General features: G+C 49.4%; 2 protein-coding genes across 2 annotated transcripts in view; both read right to left on the bottom strand.

The window, feature by feature from the left end:
* The window catches only part of pfdn1 (prefoldin subunit 1), a 54,430-nt gene extending 41,936 nt beyond the window's left edge, over positions 1-12,494 (bottom strand). The window contains exons 1-2 of the mRNA XM_006631954.3: positions 12,397-12,494; positions 11,200-11,366 (exon numbers count right to left, since the gene is read on the bottom strand). Coding sequence (XP_006632017.1) covers positions 11,200-11,366; positions 12,397-12,429 — 200 coding nt within the window. The 5' untranslated portion in view covers positions 12,430-12,494. The remainder of the gene's footprint in view (positions 1-11,199; positions 11,367-12,396) is intronic.
* A 4,624-nt stretch (positions 12,495-17,118) lies between these two features.
* On the bottom strand, positions 17,119-22,659 carry hbegfa (heparin-binding EGF-like growth factor a). Its single transcript, XM_006632110.3, has 6 exons — positions 22,436-22,659; positions 21,737-21,937; positions 20,442-20,628; positions 19,803-19,958; positions 19,227-19,315; positions 17,119-18,813 (listed from the first exon to the last, which is right to left on the bottom strand). The coding sequence occupies exons 1-5, from the start codon at positions 22,476-22,478 to the stop codon at positions 19,243-19,245; spliced, it is 660 nt and encodes a 219-aa protein (XP_006632173.2). The 5' UTR covers positions 22,479-22,659; the 3' UTR covers positions 17,119-18,813; positions 19,227-19,242.
* Between the last annotated feature and the right edge of the window lie 1,723 nt (positions 22,660-24,382).

The raw sequence follows: 24,382 nt of genomic DNA, 5'->3' as shown, positions 1-24,382 counted from the left end.
ACTGCAGGAATACTGGGCCCGGTCACCGCTTTACCGTCCCCTCCTGGACCGCAGCCGATGGGCTCCAACAGGCGTCCTAGAGACCTCGCAGGGAGGCGCGAAACCGTCCCGGGGAGCCGTTGCCCTCGGAAAGACGCGAGAGGGAGCCACGCTGACGGACGGGCACACAGCACGACTGCCCCTCGTCCACCCCCATCCACTTCATCGCCGGCCACTGTGGGGGCCGGGGGTCTCTGGATGTGGCATGACCCTGGCTGAAGCTCTCTGTCACGTCAGGCCACAGAAACCCGGAAGTGGCCCGGGTGCCCAGGCCCAGCCTGAGTCCCGCCAGCGCCAGCAGACGCCTGCTCAACAATGGGCACTGTGGCTCACAGAAGAGAGTCATTGAATTCTGCTGAATTCTGACAAACCCACACTCAGCAAACTCGTTCCAATTAACACTCACAAAGGAAAAAATGTTGAATAATCGCTTTATGAAGGAAGGACGCAAGAAAAATGCACTCCACATAAAGGATAACTCCTCAGAATGAGATTCAGGCGCAGAATAGACGATCCAGACAAAGAGCTGAAAGGAATGTGGATTTCAGTGCCTGGGAAAAGATTTTCAATGAGAACTGTGGCTTGGGGAAGTCCAAGTTCATCGTTTAGTCTGTGTAATTCAGACCAGTATTTGGTGAACTTGGAAAGATTACACACAAACGCCCCTGCAAACAGAGAAAGAGGTGCAATCTTCTAATCTCTGGGACCACGTCACGCCATCCAAGCAAGAAACTATTTTATTTTTAAACTCTTGACAACTTCAATGTCTCTGTGATCAAAGCACAACACAACATTACAAGCCTTTCAAGCGTACAATTCAAAATTTCTTCAATTACACTGTGTATTTCTAGCTGTTCCAAAACATAGCTTTACTTCTTTTGGGAACTGCTTAACCGATACATTTTACATTGCTGCCCCACTGAGTCTAGATGAGCCCCAATGTCACGTCACTGATTCGCACTCCTGGTCCTGCAGACACACAGCTGAAACCTTCCAGGAGTTCAAAGACTAAAAGCCTTCAGTCAGACAGCTACACTTTCACGACTGGAGGTGAGAATCACAGACCTACTGTAGGTGGTGCTCACCACTGGGAGGGAGGGCTGCTAGTACCTGTATTGTGTCTCTTATTTGCTTAAGGGCTGCAGCAATGAGCAAAGCTAACAAAGGGACTGACCAATAGAAGAAGAAAAAAAGAAAAACATTCTGCATATTCTCATTTTGTCAATCAAGACAAAAAAGTCAGATTTAAACCCACAAGAAGCCATCACACAAGAAGAGAATTGTCTAACATTGTAACATTTAGGAGACAGAGACATTAATCACAGACAGTAGGACGAACGCACGCAATGATCAGCTTAAAAATGGGAACCTCTGACCTTTCCCTGTTGCGACCTGGGAGGGAGGGAGAAAGGCAAGTGACACAGTAGTTTCCAGCAGCCCTGGCACGATGAGCACACCGCAGAGCCTGCAAGGCTGCTGACAGAGGCAGGTCCTGGGCTTTGTTGAAAACAATGACAAGTGCAAAGAGCCCCAGCCACACAAGAGAGTGTTGCCAAGATCTCTCCAGCAATGAAGTCTTAAGCTCACATTCAGCCTCAAAGAAAAGCTGAGTGTTTCTCCTTATTGCCCTCCAGTTTCACACTCACTCTTTGTTATGATGTGCCTGTCCAGGAGAAGGCCTTTCTAATCAGATTTTGCTTTCGGAGAAAAGGAGATTGAATCAGGGATAAATGCAAATAGATCTGCGTTATGTGCCAGGAAACATTCCTTTCTCAGAAGCTAAACTGTTCAGGAGTTTTGCAGCTTATCTACTCCCTCTTTCTCTTTCACAGATAAGATTAACAAAGAATTTTTAGCTGTAAATTCCATTAACAAAGTAAACCGGGTAGTGGGATTCACCTCTTACAAGTGGAAAATGCCTGGTGCCTTTTAGTGATTTACATCAAGTGATGAAGACACGTTGAAGTCACTTTAAAGGGACTTAAGATGCAAAGTCCTCTGGCATTGTCAGAAATACATGGTGTACAAGACAGGTTATTGTGGGCTCTAAATTAGATGTACACATTCACATGCTGACTCTAATGTGCGTTTTACAAATGTACACAATTGCTTCTTGGAGCCACTGTAATCATGAAACCAACAATAGGCAAACCAAGCTTATTTTTCTTTCATAACATGAGATGAAATAAAGCTAACAACTCCCAATCACCTTGCTAGGCTATGTTAGTTAGGTGAACAGCCTATGCTGCCTCTGATTTGCCTAACAGTCAAATATGTAGCTATTAATACTAGCAAGTTTACAATACGTCCTTCGCCCCCTCCTCCCCAACGCACACAGAGCCCCGCCCCCTCCTCCCCAACGCACACAGAGCCCCGCCCCCTCCTCCCCAACGCACACAGAGCCCCGCCCCCTCCTCCCCAACGCACACAGAGCCCCGCCCCCTCCTCCCCAACGCACACAGAGCCCCGCCCCCTCCTCCCCAACTAATTTGCTTATACATCTCAGTACGTTATTCATTACAGAGACTAGTGAGCAGGAAGGGCCGCTTCACGTCCCAGTTCTCCTGAACTCTTGCCCATGGCGAGACCAGCAGTTTGCGACAACATTGAGACCATGCAGTAGTTTCTCAAAGTTCACGATTTTGTGCTTAATTCGGAAATTGATTACTTTTTTGCGACACGTCAATTAATTTATTTTGTTACCAAGACTTCATAACCGGTCTGAGAAATTGAGGCTGCAGTTCCCCTAAACTGAGGCATGAATCTCTGCTGAATTTTAATCTTTTAACAGCCATTCAAGACCCAAATTTCCTCTATTCCTAGGGATTTTCCAGACATCTGCAGTGCGTTTTCACTGTTTTGTGCCCAACATGCTTAACATCAGCAGCATTTCACAGCACAGCAACTGGAAAAGGCAAAGAAGCGTTTTGAGAGCAGACGGACAGTTTTACCGAACGTGATGGCAAGGACAGGCAAAAGGAAGCTTCACAGGAGGGTGCTGGCGGGGACAAAGTCCACATTTAACTCCCTTCATTCATGCAGTATTTGTTTTTTAGATTTTTGATACAACTTGGGCAAAGGAAATGGAAGACATCCACATTTTTTGGCAATAAAATGCTTGGTGACACACTTAATAATTATGAAGCCACTTTGTTTGCTGACACAGACTCTGCTTTGAGGGAATGGAGGCATTTCAAACAGGCAGGAAAACATCTGGCTGCCTATTCTGTGTACAGCTCAGCAAACACTGTGAACACTAGCAATCTTAACTCCTACTCCTTCTCCAATACGTTTCTGCTGCTGTCCACCACTCTGCCATTATGCTGATCAGCAGGGGCTTTCCAATGTCAACTTCATCAAAAACAAGCTCAGGATCCCGCCTATCTGCCCCAGTGCACATCCATGCAGCACACCCTTCCTGTGGCGCCCTGTTCTACGAAATCACAAATGATGCAAAAGACGAAAAAACGAAAGAGATGCAAACTTTAAAATTAAACTTAAATACTAAAACTTAATATTTTATTCTAAACCCGAATGCACCAAATTAAGACAGATGAGGGTGATAATAAATCACAATAATTGTCAGCAAAAACTAAATAAGAAACTGAATATTTGGAAAAGGACCTTTGGCAGCAATGACAGCCACGAGTTGTTCTGGGTCTCATCAGCCAGGTGCAGTTTTTGCTATTTCCTCCTGGCAGATCGGCTCAGACTCTCTCAGGGTGCTTGTTCAATTTGTCCATTTGTCTTTAAAATTAATTATCGGTTTACTTTTTCCCTTTTGTTGTTTGCTTGGAAAGTGTGGAGTAGTTTATGTATCATGTTAATTTCCCAACCAACCAATCTGCCCTGACGGCAAGCTTTAAAACACAAGTCCAAACTGTGCCAGGGCCTATACACTGTAGGTGATGACAGAGACACGTGACCCTAACTCTTCAGCTGAGCGATGGCTCCAGACAGGCAGTGCAGTCTCAGACAGAGATCTGAAAAAGATGATCAGAGCATAGCAGGCACATCGACAAAGTGGCAGAGGAGCGAGCTAGTGAGATAACATAAGCTTTAAATTAATAAAAATAATACTGATGTAAATTGTAAAACAGGCTTTGCACTTAAGATCATGGGTTCTGCTATAGAGAAGCTCTTCAGTCTCACATGTCTCAAACAGGGGAAGAAAATCCCATTTTTCCTAATGATCTCATCTCCCTGAAATTCCCCTAAGCTTTTCAAGTAGAGTCCAAGCATTCTTAGACTCTGACCTGTTCCACGGAGCTGAACTATTGTTCCACAACACCTCCAGCAGAGCAGGGAGGTATGAGCGATACTAACTCATGAGCTCTTCACAGGGGGAAAGGCACCACCTGTGAAAGGGGTCGAGTCCCTGATCACAGGGTCTCAGGGCAAGCGGCCCAAGGACACTGCCAATGACAGGGGAAGCAAAGAGCTGCACGTGATTTATGACCCCGAATTGTCTCATCCCTAATCTGGGGCCGATTTAGGGTCTGATGCAGCTGGCGCAAAAACGTCTCTTACGGGGACAGCGCTCCCTCACTGCCACCCCCCACCCTGTCCAAGACACACACAGAGCTCCGCCCCCTCCACCCCAACGCACACACAGAGCTCCGCCCCCTCCACCCCAACGCACACACAGAGCTCCGCCCCCTCCACCCCAACGCACACACAGAGCTCCGCCCCCTCCACCCCAACGCGCACACAGAGCTCCGCCCCCTCCACCCCAACGCGCACACAGAGCTCCGCCCCCTCCACCCCAACGCGCACACAGAGCTCCGCCCCCTCCACCCCAACGCACACAGAGCTCCGCCCCCTCCACCCCAACGCACACAGAGCTCCGCCCCCTCCACCCCAACGCACACAGAGCTCCATTTGCTCTCTTGTCATAGTGAGGTAGAAGCTGGATTATCTTCCTCCACCGCATTTCCACATCAGCTTCCTACTCCTTTAAAGGCCACATGGGTCACTGCTTGAATGGAGTGCTTTAACACACAAGCCGATATGTGACACACAGGTGCAGTGGGTCTAGGTGCAAGGCATTCACCGAAACCGGAAAAAAAAGTTTTTTTACACCTTTTAAAATCAGTCTGCTCCCACGGTCAGGCGGTGCTTCCGATGCCTGCCACATGTTTGGACAGAAACCACCAGCCATTCGGAACAGTCGATGAATCACACGTAAAGCACTCAAAACAAAAACCCTGAAAGAGAGCTAAATCAAGATCCCTGTCAGCACACGCAGCAGACATAACACTTAACAGGTTCCTTACACGAGCAGTAGGGAGGCCGCAACCTCCTATACAGCATGCTCTCCACCTCCCACCTTCACACTCCCCCCAAAAGGGGCCAAATTCCACTGAAGTGTGGCAAACCGAGCTCCTAACTCTCCCCTCATTTATCTTTCCGTGTTGTGGATGAAACCCCTAACAGAGATAAGACTGTACAAGCCAGCGATGTTTGAAGAATCTCCTTCAGGAATCCATACCACAGCTGTGTGATCACTTCACAAAGAATAGAAGTCGGGCTGCAGGAGCTTTTTTTTTTTTTAATCCTCCATCAGACGGAGCCCTTAGGAAAATTTGTGTTGATCAAAGAATACATTCTTCCTCGATTCGCAGGGAGCTTGGAAAGTTACTTCACACTGAATTTCACTGACATTAAATTACACTCAGCATCCTGGCTCACAGTTACAAACCTAGCAACCGCACACGGGGGAGAGCGAGGGAGTGGGGACAGACTCTGCTCGTGTGTTAACACGCCCGCAGCCACGCCACAACGCCACAGAGGATGCTCACTGCCGACTGTCGCTCACCGACAGCACCGCCAGCCCGCAAGGACCCAGGGCCACAGGGGGCGCCGTGTGGCTGACAAGTAAGAGAGCCCTGGCCGACTAACCCCACTCTAGCCTTGGCGCTGCACAGGCAATTGTGCTCTACTGCTAGTGGAATCCCAGTCACAGTCAGCTAGTAACTAGACCCAGGCTCGAACCCGTGATCACAGACCTACTGCTGCTGAGGGAGCACCTTTACTCCACAGGGGAGGACTGCCTGGACAGCTTTAATACTGAAATCAATGTTGTGAGTGTTATCCACTCTCATTTGTTTTATTCACTTTATTTTTGCCATTTGCAATATTCTCAGGATCCTTTTCCGTGATTTTTTTCCCCCGAGGCCCATCTTTGCATCTCCACGCGGCTTTTTTCTTTTGGCCTGCCTTCGAGAAAACACAGTCAAGTTCAACAGCTAGCTTCACAGCCCATTGGAGAGCGGGGCGCTGCACACAAACGAGTCTTTGTCCAACCCACCCCCTGTGCTGCAGCCACACAACCCAAACAGCCCCGCAACACTGCCGAATATCGGCAAGCTGCAGGAGGCGTTGGATCTGCAGTTCCGAGGCTGCAGACATCAAAGGGAAGACGCGGCTGGCAAATGCCTCTCTGTCCCGTGTGGGAGAGTTCTTAAACAAAGGCTGGAGAGGCCGAGCCACCCTCTTCTCCCCTCCTGGCCTGTCTCTGCAACATGATGAAGCCAGTCCCCAGGCAGCGCAAATAGACCACTAGAAATTAATAGTGCTATCAGGATACATAACAAGGCTTTCCTCGGATGGTGAAGTAACAAACAGAGAATTTGCTGGCAGGCCTACAGAACAGTAGTATCTTTGCAAGATGCAGTTATTTATTTCCCTATAGCAGCACCTTTAAAACATCCACTCTCACAGATTTAACTCCGCACGGGGGGGGGGGGGGTCAGCTCACCAGCCCCATCCTCGAGGAAATGACCAGGCTTAACAAAGGCCCGGAAATGCAGTTCAGAAAGAGGAGCTTTTGGTTACAAAAGGCACGAGCAGGAATGAACGAGGGCATCAGATTCATATCAACTGGGAAAACTAGATAATTTCACAGCAAAGAATTTTGTTCTCATCTCTTCCAGTTCTTCATTTTATACTGTCCGAATTTTGATTCATCAGTTGTTAGGACCAGGCATCGGACTTGTGCTCAGCCCCCTCCAACACACTGACCTGGCAGGCCTATTGCCATTTCAAACACTGCATGCTGCACAGTGCTGTCCAGGGCAGCACAGACTGAAGGACTCCATTGCAAGGGCACAAGCCAACCACAGGGGCAGAGCAGAACGGTCTGGCCCACAATAGTGGCTTCACTATTAGGACTACAAAAGAGTCAATCCAATCAACACAATTCACAACATGTTCATTCCATCTTTAGTAGCTTCCAAACTACTATATTCACTTAATATACCTTATATAACATACAGAGCCCTGGAAACTATGAAGAGAGAGTCAAAGTTGGATATAAAATACCAGAGAGACATGAGAAGCCCAAAGATGTGTAAACCTGAAAGACATCAGAGGGCAGTTGCGTGTTCATATTGTAACCTGCAACTGGCTGGAAAGTGTCACCAAAGCACAAGAACAAATGCACTTCAAATGCAGGGCAAAAGGGCATCTAGTACACCTTTCTGTGCTCCAGGGATGTTTTTCTTTAGTTACATGAAACATCTTTTGCTAAAGATAACTATGAGGATGTTACAGCATTCAACATGCAAAACAAGATAAAGAAACAGAAAAATAAAGCAAGATAAAGCAAAGGGATAATGCCAAAGTTATACACGCAGGCAGCAGATGCAAAAACGCCCACACTCCCACCCCTGGCCAGTATCTAACATGATTAGATTTCCAACTGCACTCCTCATGCGCGTTTCCACACTTTGTTGTGGAAAAACCCCATTGTTTGTGTTCTCGTTGGCCCGGCCAGCAGAATAGCAAACACCAGAGCTTCCTCCTGGCAGACAATGAGAGCGCACCATGCGGGAATCAGGATTCCAGGCACAGGGAACAACTGGGAAAAACAGAGCTGGAGTGAAGATGTCAGATCAAACACCCAGAACCCAGTTAACAGCACAGACATCAGCGCTTCTTTCCATTATCTCCCATCCTTAACACTGTTTTAGTACTGGTGCCCATCAAACTGCATCCCTTATGCATAAACTCAAGCCTTGAATTCTACTTTCAGAGCTCAGGAAGAGTGCCCTTAAGTCATTTCCTCTATTAAATACATACAGCTGATTAATTACTTCTGCCCCTCAAACGTACTGAGCGCCACTGCTCCCAATTCTCCCAAGGAACTTCTGAGCTGTAACCATTTAAACTCTTACTAGACACAACCAGCAGGACCCTCACTGACAGAAGGTGACAGAATCAGACAGGCAGAACACGTGGAGCAGGGAAACAGCCCACAGTGGCCACTGACTGGAGCAAAGAGGAACCCAATGCTGTTGTTGTTTCTGAGCTAAGGATTAGCAGCCCAATCCTCCAGCAGTGCCTGAGGCAGTTAATCACAGAGCCTGACATCGAGCTGCTCCTTACTCATCCCCCCATCACCCTCACGTGTCCGACTGAGCAGACAGTGCCGAGCGGTATCCCTCTCCGGCCTGGGTGTGCAGGACCCAGCACTGCGGCGCGACCACACCACCTCCAAGCCAGGAACACCGAGCTGCTGGCTTGTCCCCATACAAGCGGAAGAGACTCTCAGCACCTTCCCCCAGCCCGGTCTGTGACATCAGCCCACAGCTGTAACACACTGTCCTCACCCAGCTACCCTGTTGGCCTCCACCAGCACCACTGCTCTGAAAACCGACAGCAGGTGCAACTGACCACACCACCCTGAGCAAACCTTCCTGCTCAGATCTGAAAAAGGACGACATGTTTATCGGATCAACAGATGACGGATCAGCAGGACGAATAAAAAGCGTCAAATGCCCTCATCCTGCCTCCCGCCCACCTTTGCTCTAAGCACAAAGCTCTCCAGGGTTATAACACCTTGCAGGAGGCTGCAGGAAATCAGGGGGTCAACACCGGATATAGGCCTCAAGGCCTTGACAGGTCAAGAGAACGGACATCTTCACAACGAACTGGGAATCGCAAACCAGAGCAGACAAGTGGAAACAAGTTACCCAGCTATGTGGTTGACGCCAATAAACTGGTTTCTTTCAAGAAACAACTGGGATGAGAAAACGTTCGTATGTAGTATACCAATCTCATGAAAACACATAGGGCAGATTTTACGGTAATACTGCACAAAGCCTGCAGGACAGCTTCATCTTTCAGACACCACAGAGATTCGGCAGAACATGTGAGCAATGCAGCAAGATCTGCTGAACTGGTCCCCGCCACCTGTCCATCTGCACAAGAAAGACAGTCATATAAGACTGGTGCGACAAGCGGATTTAATTAACACCAAACCCCACCGTAAGGGTGAAGCCAGACAGGCTCATTCCATAGCCCCTGGTACTATCACTATCACTGAGCTCCTCTCCCTCCCCCTCCGAGTTACAATACAGAAAAAGAAACCTATCCGTTTCCTTCCCACTTCAGGCCTCTGTGACTTTAATAGTAAGTGCATGACGATGACTCTCGGTACTATAAATGTAGACAAACTGGCTGACGTGAAGCCAAGCCTGTGAGGCCAAGTTAACACAACGTTGCAGTGCTGTATGGTACGGAAGAACGTTTTCAGGAACAATAGTCTCCAAATTGAGAAATTCGTTAAACACCTGCAAGTGGAATGACATGTTGGATTGCAAAAACGAAATACTATTATTAGCTTGAGATAAAATTAAACATTTTCAATTACAAACCCATCTAACTCTCCACAAAAGTAATGACAACACCAGTACTGTGCACTGGGAAACACAAGAAACCTATCCAGTGCCATTTCTGAAAGCGGTTTGAACCAAATAAAAATGTCTACCATTCGCAGAAGGCTAGGATTATTACACCAAGAGAAAATACTCATCACCAGTCTCTGTCAATCACACTTCCGACTGGACATATGAGCAAAAAACACTTGCTTTCCTGTGCATGTTTGCTTAACCTTGGACTTATCTGATTTCAGTCATTCTATTGGAAAATATTTGTTAAAAATCCCAAGACATTTTCCACTTCAGATCAGACCTACACAACACCCTTAGTGCTGTCAGGGGTTCATGTTCCCTCAAAGGCAGTGACGCATTCAACCCAGCAACATTCTTCAGAATGAACAGTGAAACACCAACCAGAGGTACTTCTTTACACAAAGGAACAGAAATTATCAATCCCAAAGAGTAAGCAAATCAACGGCTAGAATGCAGAAACCCTAAAGGTTTAATCACTAAAGCAATTTGAGGAGAAAGAAAGCACTTTATAAAGTAGTAAAAATGGAACAGGTTCCAGTTCAAGTCTCAGAGGAATCAGTCCAGGAAATGGAGAGAGCCGATACATCACTATTTGACTCCGGTATTTACAGAGAAAAAGGGTTAGATCTTCTGTAATATATCAGAGTTCTTTGAACAATCAGCAGTAATGGATAGAGATCATAAAATTTACATGAGTGGAAAGCTGTTGACAAAGTTCCTCATTAAAGTTAATTCTAATAACACAGACAACAGACACTCAAAGTAATGCATGCCCTTGGGTTCAGAACAGGTTAATGGACAGAAACAATTAGTACAGAAAAAAAGTACGACTGCTCAGACTGGCATTGGTACAGATGTAATTAGTGGAGTAGCATAAGAATATGTATCAGGATTGCCGCTCTCCCTAATTTTTAACCAGTGATCTAGGTTCCGGTATAGTTCACAGTCAAATGCACAGATGATATCACAATACAAGGATTAGCAAACACTGTAGAAACTGCAAAGGAATGGTAAAGAGACTTTAGCCAAATTTAACTGCAACGTGTAGTGGGAATCTGGAATAAGCTGCCCAGCATTGCTGTCAGAGCCAATAAGAGCCTCTGGCTTCTTTCAAGACACAGCTGAATGAGATCCTCCAGTCAGAAGAGGAGGTAGATTTGTGTTCTTCACACAAATGGTGATGGGTGTCTGCCACAAGCTGCCCAGACATTTTGTTGAAACTGATACCCTGGGATTCTCGCAAGAAATGGACAGATGACCTTCGCTTAGTTAGATGGGCCAAATGGCCTCCTCTTCTCTGTGACCTTCCTAAGGTTCCAATCAGACTCTATATGTAATAGGAATGTAGTGATACGAGTGCCAAAGCCCACAGTCGCAACGCTGGGGAGGCACAGCAGAGCCGATCCGAACCGAACGGGCCTGGGAGACCCAGACAAGGGGGCGAGAGAGACGCGGGGGTACTCACATCCTGCCGACGCCCTCGTACATGCGCGTGTCCGCGGGCAGGGTGGTGACCTCCGTGTCCGTCAGGTGGGCGTGTTTCTTCATGCGGCTCAGCTGCTCGATCTGCAGGTCCGCCAGCTTGACCTTCTGCTGGGTGTCGATCACCTTCGCCTGCAGCTCGGCAAAAGCCTGCGGGTCACACCGCATCACGTCACACCGCGGCCACTCGCAGGCAGGAGGTCTGCCGTCGTCCCGCGTGGCGAGGCACTGCGAGCCGGGTTCGGAGGCACTGTGAGCCGGGTTCAGAGCTGCTGCCTTGCAGGGCTGTATGTTCTCCCCGGATTCGTGTGGGCTTCCTCCCACAGTTCAGAGACATGCTGGAAGGTTAGCTGGCTCCTAGGACAGCTGGCCTTGGTGTGAGTGTGTGTGTGTGTGTGTATCAGTGTGTGACTGGCATCCCGTCCAGGGTGTATCGCACTTTGCACCCACTGTTTGCCGGGATAGGCTCCAGCATCCCCGAAAACACCGAGCTGGACAGAGTGGTTAGAAAATGGATGGATGTACAATTATGCACTGAGTGCAGAATAATGAGATTGTAATAATTAAACAGAATAAGCATTATTTAACAAACGGGCAGGTGTAGCTGCTACAAGGGTAATTCAGATCTCCCACGTTATAGAAGCATAGTTTTTTAGTCGATGTTGGTAACGACCGCGATGAGATGCAACACATACGCGGGGTGTCGGTTCTTGGCCTGACTCACGTTTCGTGTAATCACGACAACCTGAACACTGGGCATCCTGCTGCTGGGACTCTACTAATCTACACTATCGCGGAGGAAATAATCGTTCTATTTCCGAAAGCAGAATGACATCTTAAAACACTTAACAAAGGAGATGTTTGGCTATATTAAAAACAAACTGACGCACGCTGCACGAACCAGATAATACGACGTTAATTTAAAAATCTAATAATGGTAAAATCACGCAATTAAAAGACAAAACAGGTATGACTTTAAGCTAGCTAGCCTTTTTCAAACTCAGAGGTCCTGTACACGCTTTCTCTCCACCACACGCTTTGTGACAGGATTAAAGGGCTGTCTCCCCGTTTTAAAACCATCAAAAGGCTACGACATGAGAGATAAAGTTACCAGAAACTAAAATGCTGCCGTTGAGAATGACCAACCGTTATCGTATAAGAATGAAATAAAACATTTTACCTTTTTCAACTCGAGATCTACGGGGGCTGCCATGTTGGAGAGGTGAACGCATGCGCAGTGAGTCCTTATCGGTTGCTAGGCTGCATGCCGGTAGCTCGAGTCATTACGTCATGCAGAGACGGTCTTACCTCGACCGCGTGTTAAAACGCCTTGTTACAGTCGTACATAGTAAAAGTACGTTTCATAACAGTGTGGCTTAGCTTTATTTTGCATAAAATGGAGCAATTCAGTGTGAACGTCTATATCTGAATAATTCATAATGCTTAGAAAGTGCATTCATATTAGTAGCATGACAGGTTGGACGAAATTGGTTTTGAGACATTGACATGAAGTGCAGCCATCCTTGATCTGCTGTCTCTGACTCCTGCCGGTCCCAGCCTGTGCTGGCGAGCTCTGCCCTGCTCCCTCACGGCCTGCTTTTCTAAAATTACACACGCCAAATTTAGACCTCAGTCTTTAGATTTAAAATGAATCTAAATATAGATAAGTACTATATTATGGTCTCAATTTCCCCGTGTCTGTATCGCCTCTGTTCCCTTGAATATGTCCCGGTTGTTTGAGAAACTAGGTCAATAAGACCATCTTCCTTAATAGGCAACCATGCAACCTGAGAGAGAAGCAGTTATCGACCAAATGAAGCACATCCATTTCACGATCCCCATCATAATATCCCGGTGTGTTCTGGAAGATGGAAACCTCCCTGTAGGATATCATATAAAGTATAAATTTGTACCTATTCCTAAAGATGGGGAAGACGGTTAAGTCATGAATCTGGAGGTGAGAGAGTATTCAGGTTTATGCCCCAAACTGTCTATAAAATTCCATCTCGTCCATCCAGTTTCTCACAGCTTTATCCTACACTGTGCAGGAGGAGAGCCAGCGCCCATCCCAGCAAGCAGCAGACTGAGGGCAGAGCTTTCCCTGGACAGTGCGACAGCCCTTCGCACTCTATGAAATGTTTTAATATTCTAATGAATCCCCGGTTTCGTCGATCATGGTAAAACTGCCTTCAGAAAGGCGTGATTTGATGGTTTGACAACCCCCGCCTGACAGCGCTCTCTGGGACCAGGGCTGGACGCCCCTGCTGTAGGCCTCCGGTCAGCCACGCTGACCACGCTGACTCCGCTGAAGCCAGGCAGAGCTGCGCCGGCTAGAAGACGGCCCGCGGGCCGGCCCGGCTCAGAGCTGACACCGGGAGCGTGCGGACACACCGCCCTTGACAGGACTGTCTGGGACGGAGCAGTGCCCGGCCCAGCGTATCGACTGGACACTGAACATCTGACCAATGCAGTTCAAAGTCGAGAAACGGTTAAAAGTCTCTAGTCAAGTGTGTCCATGGCAGCAATCGCAAAATTGGAGTGGAATGTGATCCAGGTTGTATAACTGGTGCAATCAGGAGAAGCCCCTGCTCCTTGTGGAAAATGTCTTGACCAGTGCTCAAGAAAACACACGTGATTGGAGGCTTCCTAATACTGAATCTTCAAATGTAGCTGTAGATTTTTCCAGTCATCCGAATGTGAAGTGAACGCCTGTGTTCTGGATCCCAGTGGGTTACTGCTGACCGCACACAGGTCCAACACGAGCTCCTGAGGCACCTCTGTCGGTCCTCAGCCTTCGCTGCTGTCGTCTGTCTCGCGGTGGCAGTGCGCGTGGTTTCGGCAGCTCGCCCTCCACCTGTGTGGGCTGGGTGACGCAGCCCCCCTCCAGCTGGGCCGGCCCCCCCCACTCTGGGCCGGTGCCGAGGTCGCGGGCCCGGGAGCAGGGTGCAGGTGTGGGGAGACCACAGGCCTTGGCCAAGCTGCAGATCTGTCATGTTTCCACTCAAGGAAGAAAGAAGAGCCTGAAGAAACACACGGACTGGGAGCTGCTATCTTTCAGCAAATAATAAAGGGATATTCGGCGGTTCAGGCAAGGAGTGATACAACCGACGAAGCAAGCCAAATGAATGTTAAGGGATTGCGTCATTAATTTCCTAGTGTTGGGGGTTAACTCTCCTGGCTGAGGAAGTGACATCACTGGCGGAGGCCCAGAGCTGCTGTCACGACCCCCCTCACTTGCGAGGGATGAACCAGCGAGGCAGCTGCAGGAGTGGAGTTGTGGCGCAGGGAGGAGTGTAGAAAAGATGGGCGCAGAGTTGTGCACAGGAGCCAGGTTTTTTTACTGAAGAGCAAGTTTACAGTTTGACCTCATCCTGAAATTCTAACAGCCCCGTTAGTAACAGCATGTGTGACAAGACACTTATTGGGCACACTTCAAACTTTTACCATGGCTTGACTGTGTTTTACTACTCTGGACCATGGGAATGCTGTGGTTTAAGAATAGTATTTCCATGGAGTATTTACTCACATGCACCACAGTAAATCCACGAGGCAAATGGGAAAATCCTATGGTAAATATATTGCAGTAAACTCTCAGATGGGCACCTATTCCATTCTTGTGCTGAGACCCTTTTCATTGATGGGAAGAGGACAAGACCCCTAAGGGCCACTGTAAATAAAGTAATCCTCAGATTAAATAGCTACGGAAAACTATATGAATAAGATCGGCCTGTTTAACCAAAGACCATAAGTCTTTTTTTAAAGTCTGCCTTTTCCAGTTCAGCTGAGTTATTAATGTCCCAGCTGAGACAATAGCCAAGCCTTAACCGGGCTCGACAGGAAATATCTCCAGTCAAAATCAAAATGCGTCGCTCCTCTTTCATGTCAGGAAATGGTGGTTTGCTCTGTTTTGAAACCCAGGATGCTCACATTGTGCTGTGCTGTATTTTCTGCAGCACTTGCATGGTGTGGCAAGAAGTTTATGAGAAATCAATGTGACAAAAAACACCAGCTTCCAGTTTGTGACATCAGTGGTGTACAACAGGATGCCCAGAAGTGAAGGAATACAGGCCATCTCAAGAGTCCTTCCTGACAGCTGCGCTCATGCTCAGTGCAGAATTCAACCACAGAGCATCCTGGGACTGTTTGGTTTATTCCTGCTGCTTCTGAGACCATGAGCTGGTCCTGTCTGCAGACTCACTTGCATGAGTGAAATGTGAATTCTCCTGTCGTCGTCAGGTTGAATTCACATTGAAGCTGTGTGGCTGGAAGTGAAGGAAGCTGTGTTTTGCATCAGAGAATTGGGAAAGGCTTCACAGCAACTGGATTACAAAAGGACCGTTTTGTGGCGTTACACAAGCCGGGCGAGGACCAGCCTGATCCTACCAACCGCTCCCTTATGTTCAACACGGTTTTGCAATAATTTGCTGAGTTTATATACAATGTCTTAGTATTTCACTCCAGCAATCTCCTTTACTGCATTTCATGCAGAAAGTACCCAGCCATTTACATTGGGGAAACTGGACTGGCCAGCCATTTCAGGAAACCTGTCAGAGCAGTTGGATCCAGAGACCTGCCTAAGCCCAGAGCCCCACAGTCTGCTTCCCCATGCTCATGAGCACTGACCATTCCACACACCCCTGGCCATGAGCACTGACCACTCCACCCCCACCTGGACGTGAGCACTGACCACTCCACCTCCACTGGACATGAGCACTGACCACTCCACCCCCACCTGGACGTGAGCACTGACCACTCCACCTCCACTGGACATGAGCACTGACCACTCCACACACCCCTGGCCATGAGCACTGACCACTCCACCCCCACCTGGACGTGAGCACTGACCACTCCACCTCCACTGGACATGAGCACTGACCACTCCACCCCCACCTGGCCATGAGCACTGACCACTCCACCCCCACCTGGACGTGAGCACTGACCACTCCACCTCCACTGGACATGAGCACTGACCACTCCACCCCCACCTGGACGTGAGCACTGACCACTCCACCTCCACTGGACATGAGCACTGACCACTCCACACACCCCTGGCCATGAGCACTGACCACTCCACCCCCACCTGGACGTGAGCACTGACCACTCCACCTCCACTGGACATGAGCACTGACCACTCCACCCCCACCTGGACGTGAGCACTGACCACTCCACCTCCACTGGACATGAGCACTGACCACTCCACACACCCCTGGCCATGAGCACTGACCACTCCACCCCCACCTGGACGTGAGCACTGACCACTCCACCTCCACTGGACATGAGCACTGACCACTCCACCCCCACCTGGACGTGAGCACTGACCACTCCACCTCCACTGGACATGAGCACTGACCACTCCACCCCCACCTGGACGTGAGCACTGACCACTCCACCTCCACTGGACGTGAGCACTGACCACTCCACCTCCACTGGACGTGAGCACTGACCACTCCACCCCCACCTGGACGTGAGCACTGACCACTCCACCCCCACCTGGACGTGAGCACTGACCACTCCACCTCCACTGGACATGAGCACTGACCACTCCACCTCCACTGGACGTGAGCACTGACCACTCCACCCCCACCTGGACGTGAGCACTGACCACTCCACCCCCACCTGGCCGTGAGCACTGACCACTCCACCCCCACTGGACATGAGCACTGACCACTCCACCTCCACTGGACGTGAGCACTGACCACTCCACCCCCACCTGGACGTGAGCACTGACCACTCCACCCCCACCTGGACATGAGCACTGACCACTCCACTTGTGTCCTTTCACTCGGAGGACAAGACTCCAGGCAGAGAAGAACATCTGGAGCTGGACTTGCCCCCCAGCGCTCAGCGATCGCTCCTCCTTTTCGTCCGTCTGCTCATGACCAACAGCTGGCAACGGTATCGGCAATCAAAGAACACCACAAAGTAGGACGTCTTTTTTTTTATTTCTACTGCTGCAGTTAGGAACAATTGTAATTGTTGCTCATACAAAAAACTTCAATGCAATGACATTTGTATTAAAAAGAGCATAACATTTCTGAATTCACATTAAATGGCAATATGTGTAATCTTGCAATTGGATACAGTTAGCACAGCATCGCATTTAACAGGACGTTATCTTACACATACAGTATATACACATTGTCTTTTACACTTAAGTTGCTTTTAATTTCATTGGATTTTTCTGGGAGTGCACTACACAGACTTACCAGAGCCAGTTCAAGAATACAATATTTTTTAACCTCCTATGAACTACAAATCTAATTTTGTTTAGTGTATGAAAAAGTAACCTTGATACAGTGAAACCCATTTAAAACATTATTTATCCTTCTGTTACCATGATAAGCCTGTGATGAGGATCTACCTTAACCCAGTGCAGAGAAAATGTTTGAACCCCCAGTATAATTATAGATAGAAAGAATTACAATTTCTTTCCATGGTACACTTGTTTTAATTAAAACCAGACAGTCTTTTCTTAAATATTCAAAAGGGCTCATATTTACCAACTTCATTGGTGCATGAAGTTGGGGAAAAAAAAAAAGTCATTAAGAATTGGTGTAGGTGAATTGAGGTGAATCCCTAGTTTATTCAGCATGATTAAGACGCTAATTAAAACGAGGTGGTTAAATAATTGAGCATTTAGTAAACATGGTCAGAAACATTGCGAGTTTGGCACTGACCACACAGGTTAGTGGAAACATCATGCCTCAATCAAAAGAGATTTCAGCAAGGATATCTGATGCTCCTCAGTTTGGGGCGAGTTATTAAAAGATGAAGAGAACCTGGTGAAGTCTAAGACTGTCATGAAAATAAATATGTCTATATAGGTCTAAAACTCACAAGAGTGCGACCCGCCCAGGGGCCACGTGCCCTCTCCCACCCGTCATGAGAATTAGACAGCAGGAGGTCAACATCACCAGCTCCGTCGGCCAGAGTGAATAATCGAGCCCCCAGATCTGCGACTTCAGGGAAGACAAGATTTTCTTTTTTTGCATCGCTAAGAGAAAAGTTGTATTTATTGCTCCTTGTTTAAATAAACACGCACACAAAAACAGTCATGAACAACGGGAAGGACAAGCCGCTGCCAATTAAAAAAAATAAATACATATAAAACGCGAGAGGACATCAGGCACAAGGCACTAACCAACAATAAAAATTACAATAAATAAAACTTTAAAAAAGGGTTTTACTCTTTTAAATAAATAAATTAAAAGGCATAATATAAATAATTGTCCTGTACGGTAAAAAAAGACAAACTGTTTTCTGTAATATACAGAAGGACCACACCACAGCGCAAAGCACCCAAAGGATGCAGACAACGCTCAGCTCACATTTTCTTTGCCTCTAACAGTCTACAGGTGCTTAACGTCGGAGTGTTTCGGCGTCTTGCCGATGCATCACAATGCATCATCCATTCACTTCACTTATCCACGGGATTCCAGTCCCACTCCAGCACCCGGGAGCTCCTCCCCAAGCTGATATCCGCCTCCTGTCCTGTGCGCCGCCCGGTGCAGGACTGTTCTCCCCTGTGCACGCTCCTCCTCCAGCCTCTCTTCCATCTTTGGGGTCGTATTGTAGCCGAGGTAGAGCTTCGTTCTCCCTTTGTGGAAAGAAAGGGACCAACAGTTAACACCCTCCGTCAGCTGAAGAGGCCCGGCTCCAGGTGCCGGTAGAGCAGCCTCTCCCCCACATTCCTGGGGGTTCGACACCCGTCTCCTCTCGCCGCAGTCAAGAGCAAGGCAGGCTGGGAAATCAACAAGCACCGCTGTGGACTGGCGAAAATAGCCCTGATCGTTACCTCCCCAACATCAAAAATGACTGTTCAGACAAAGCCGCAGAGCTTGACTTCTGGCCCTCCTGCAATCTGCAGTGATTTCCTCTCCTGCGTGCCACAGAGCAGCAGGTTCAGGTGAGACACCAGGGCATTACGCAGGCGTGAGAACTTGGAACACGCCAGGGCTCACTGCTGCCGACAGCAAAATTCTCCATCTTCAGAAGCTCTGCAGTCCTTACCTTTCTCTAGTGTCACTCAGTGGCTTGTGGCCGTTCCCAGCTTGACCTTTTCTTCATTCTCTACGTCATACGCTCCTCTTTTGTGATACCTGCAGGCAGGAACAGAACAGAGAGGTTTATATCCCCATCATCACCTGGAGACGGCAGCAGATTACAGGCCATCGCCTCTTAAAAAGAGGACCAGAGACAGGCTACAGAACAATCCTGACTGTCCTGTTCATCACCAAATCAGAGTCCTGTCTTGCTCTGGGGGGGGGGGGCTTTTCAGAATTCAGTCTTGAAAAATAAAAAACAAAAACTCTCTTTTCCGTAAAGCAAATTGAGCATTACAAAACAAAGCCAACGGCAGCTACCCTTGATCAAAGGTTTTGTCCTGAATTCCCATGAAGCACAGAGGTTCGAATGGCAGCACGTACAGTGGCACTAGTAGGTACCCATCTGAGCCACTGCAGGCACGCTGTCCTCGCCCGGGTGAGGAGTCACCAGCCAGCCGTTACTCCTCTACCGCTGTTCTGACACAGCTGGGGGCTCAGGCCGGATACGGCGCAGCAGCGGAGAGCCAGGCGGGACACTGACCTGAACGCCAGCAGCATGCCGATCACGAGCAGGCACAGCGACGACAGCACCACCGCCACCACGGCCAGCGCGGTGCTCCTGCTGTAGCTCTCGCCCCCCGTCACCACCGGCAGGCTGAAGAAGTGGCAGCGCTCCCCCGTGTAGCCCGGCTGGCATCTGACAGGGCACAGACAGGCTGGTGAGCACGAGGACGGGCAGGCCGGCAGGGGACTGGGGACAGCGCCCGCTCCTAACTGGGGGGACTGGGGGACAGCGCCCGCTCCTAACTGGGGGGACGGGGGGACAGCGCCCGCTCCTAACTGGGGGGACGGGGGGACAGCGCCCGCTCCTAACGGGGGGGACGGGGGGACAGCGCCCGCTCCTAACGGGGGGCAGGAGGGGGACTGTTATTGAGATGAGACACTATAATTTTGGTGATCAGAACGAACTTGTCTTCCTTTGTTCTGTTGAGCCAGTTCTCAGTTCTCTGGACAAGCGTCTCTTACGCTTCTCCACACACCTGTTCTGCATTTGGCCTTCACGGCCGGCTCATCGGCGCAATGCCAGCACAGCGTCCATCCCCTGTCTGTTCTGTAAGGAACGGAAAGTGGGGCCCCCCTGTCCCCCTGGGGGTTCCACAGAGCTCTCGGCCTCACTCACATGCAGGAGGGCGCCTTCAGGTCCCGGATGTACTGGCAGACCCCGTGGATGCAGAAATCCTTGTACTTCTTCAGGCAGGGGTTCCTCTTCCGGCCCTGCCCCTTCCTCTTGCCCTTGCCCTTCCGGGCCTGGCCCGGCTCCGGGGACGAGCGCGCCGGGGGGTCCCGGGGCTTGGTGGAGAAGGCGACTGCGGGGCGGAGAGAGAGAGAGTGCTCTGAGTGAGACCGCCGAGCCAGTGCGGACCGCTCAGCGGTTGGGGGCGCTACGCGGGCCAGGCGGTAAGAGGCGAGCGGGGGTCCCCTGATCCTGGGGCGGCCCGGGCTGCTCCGCTTCCCACTGCGTTCGCACATCGGGGCGCGAACTTCTCTTTTCGTTCGGGAGATCACATCAGCATCTCACTTGCTCACAGTGAACTCCAGGCGCCTAGAAGTCGGCGCAGTTTCCCTGCGCTCGGAAAGGCATCGCAGGGAGAAAAATCACGCTCTTTATCTGCAACACTTTGCTCCTGACTGATTCCTTTGCGAGCTCCTCTTGTCTAGGTCTGTGGCTCTTCCCCACGTAGCCTTTAGTAAACATGCCATATGGACCCAGTGTCCACCGGCTGAAACATTTCAGAGCCTCTCCCGTCAGAGGCGGCTGTAGCTGCTCTATACCAGCTCTTCCTGACCTCTTCCTCATTCTGAGGAGCCAGAAGAGATGTAACCAGGTTTATTATTAGAAACACGGGGGCCTCGCCTCCCTCAGTCATCCGACATGCCCGTGTTTTGATTCCTGCACCCCGATAATCTGCCTGGAACATGAAAGCAGCAACTGCACTTCAGTATTGTTTCAGGGCAGGCGAATTTTTCACGAAACCGGGAGACTGAGAGACTCGACTGTGAGGGAAGAGCACCGTGCCAGAAACGCCAACATCAATCCACCGAAAACCATTACGGATGTCTTTCGATTGAGCGCCAAACCACCTTTACCCCGCAGGACTTCCTAATCGCGCAAGCCGGACGTCTGTATGGGGACTAGTTTACTACTACAGAATACCCCCCGTATATTGAAGGAAAAAAAAACAGATGATGATCCATTAAATAACTTGAGACGCCCTATCGCTTACAGCTCTGGGGAACTGAAAAGAGTTTTGCGACTAGGACCAGGAGCCTCTACCTCCGCAACAGTGACGATTCTCAATAACACTCATTTCACCTGAAAGCGTGTTTTTGCTCCCCCCCTTCATTAACGTGCAGGTGGAAGGGAGAGACTGCCCCCCACGCCGGTATTGAGCGGCCCTTGCTCGGTATGCTTACCCCTGGGGAACCCGACCTCGCCGTCTCCCGACTCGTACTCCTCGTCGTACTCCTCAGCCTCCGAGCTCCTGTAGTCGCCCAGGTCGCCCTCTCCGTCCTTCCCGCCGCCCAGCGGGTCTCCACGATCCAGGCTTTCGGGTTCCGCCGTTCTCTCGCCGTCGTATCTTGCGATGGTGGCGCCTCTGACCGAGCTGGACAGAACTGCGGGGAGAAGAGGGGTTCAGACTCCGGGCTCGGCGAGCGCACCTGCGCGACGCAACAGCCCAGGCGTGACGGCGACCACGGCTACCACACTGTGCGTTACAGCCCCGCCGCGGAACAGCCACCAGAACCCCGTACAGGCAGGCGGTTATTCACGGAAACCCGGCTACTCTCACAAGCCTGTACCCACGTTTACACTGCTGAATTTGCTCTCGATCGAATGCGTGTTCTTCTTATCCCGGCAGACGTGGGGGAAAAAAAAAGAGTAGGTTTTAACAAGCGTCGAGAGTGCGTTTGCGTCTGGGAGGTGATATTTCACTCTCGGAATAGAGCATTGTGCCTAACCCAAGCCCCGTGCAGGGTACTCTCTTTCTCCATCTAAGTCACTGTGGAACACGGGAGGGAGCTGCTCATTACAGGCACACAAGTCAAGGAAGAGGCGATGAAGAAAAGCGCCCCAGCACCAACCCAAGTGGAGAACTTGTTGGGGTGACTTACCCACGCAGAAGAGCCCCAAGATTGTCGCAGCGAGAACCTTCATGTCTTCAGACTCGGTAGTAATCCAAAAACGCGACTGCGTCTCCGTCGGTAACCTGCTTTTAGCTCCTAAAGTCCCGTCTGATTCCAAGCGCCGCTCCTTCCCGCAAGTCCTCTCGCACAGATACCGAGTCGCTCTCCCAGCCTGACTGACTGGCCAAGAGGCGCTCTCGCCCGCATTTATAGCGAGAGCACGCCCACCTCCACTCCACTCCTTTCCGGAAGAACACACACTGGTGTTGTTAGCTTTGGCAAAACACAGACCCACAGTTCATGGTGAGCCTTGGGAATGTCAGATCATTTTTAAACGATTTGCATGAAATATAATTTGAAAAGGTCAAAAGGTAACGAAGCAGAGTCTGTGATTATGATGCAACGTGTAAGAGGGTTTATTCTTCCCTCGACTCGTCTGTGTTCGCAGAGGGTGCGGACGCTTATAAATGTGAATATCGGGAACAGACTCTTAAAGAAAATAGGAAACGAGTTTATCTCCCCCCTTAACACTAAGAGCACTGAAAGATGACTAAAACTCGGGAAGACCAATCCCTTCCATCGCTGCGAATTGAACAAGAAGAGGATGACCCGTGGGCGCCAGGTTCCCCGAGTTTAAGGGCAGCCGACAGCAGCGTGTTTAGAGCTCAGGTCTTTGCACCGAGGAGCCGGCTTGAAGACACTACTGCTGCACGCTGTATGGTTGTGCATTTGATGAGTAAACTGTGATTGCTGCCTTCAGCCTGCTTTCCCAGCGAGCCTCCTGTGGGGCAGAATTCAGGGTGCGTGTAGACAGGGGCGCACACGCTCAGTCGGGGACAAGTGCAAAGCAGAAGCCGTGTCCTCGACGTCACAGCAGCTTCGCAAAGGCCCGGCTGTCCCGGGACAGCGGCAAAGCAGGCGCTTGGGCCACCCACGTGCGCTTCGTCCCGACCACGTTTCCGCCCAGGGACGCGCGCAGCGGCGGGCGCGCCGACAGCGCCACCGTGTGGCGGGAAGCGGGTTTCCCACCGTCGAATAATTTCCCAGCTTGTATTTAATGTTAGAGCACGGAGCGTGACGGGACGTCTACATCAAATTGACGTGTATCTATCGATTAATTTAAATAAGAAACACACGCTATGATTCTTACACATTATGATTACTGTTACAGTTCTTACACATTATGATTACTCTTATATTCAGAAGCACTTATAATTATTTTATTTAAATATAAGAAAAATAACGGGGCAGAAGGGGGCAGCTCTAATGCGTAAATTAATGACATTTTTAGTCCTCTTGCGCGGCCTAGTGGACCGTCTTTACCTGATATGTTTCCTTGTTCCAATCAACAGACTGGAAATAACCTTGCATCAGAAACACAGAGCCTCTCCTGGAGGCGACAGGTCACAGTACAGAGCCGGTGAATCTGGAACTCTACACCGCTATTATTAGACAATCATCAATATTCTCAGCTGGAATCAAGTCTTAAAGCAGGTCCATTATTTCAGCCCTCTTTCCTGGGGTCTTTGGTTTTTGCTAACGTGCTGTCATTGACCATTAACTTTTTATTTTTAACCTAAGTTGCCGTGTCGCTATGCATTCTCTGAATCTTGTCTAATACCCTAATCATGTCCACAGCCACAGTGACCTCTGCATATTAGGAACATGTCGTTAATCCCACTTTCTGTGTTGCGTGTTAAATTGAAACTGTGCCGTTCGGATCAGTATATAGCTTCATGGGTGACTTTCTCGTGCAATCTTTGTTTATTCATTTAACATCCCAATTTATTTCTCTTTTTTTAATGCGCGCTTTAACATTTGCCATACCTATTGTCTCTGTGTCATACGATATGTCTTGACATGACGTTTTTTTTTCTGTGTGTCTTGTATCTTGTTGGCTGTGTCCTCCCCAGGAATTATTATGAGTTTATTAGA

This window comes from Lepisosteus oculatus, chromosome 11, assembly GCF_040954835.1.
Source record: "Lepisosteus oculatus isolate fLepOcu1 chromosome 11, fLepOcu1.hap2, whole genome shotgun sequence".
In the NCBI taxonomy this organism is placed as follows: domain Eukaryota; kingdom Metazoa; phylum Chordata; class Actinopteri; order Semionotiformes; family Lepisosteidae; genus Lepisosteus; species Lepisosteus oculatus.
The sequence above is the reverse complement of the archived record's forward strand: the minus strand, read 5'-3'. Positions and strand labels throughout refer to the sequence as shown.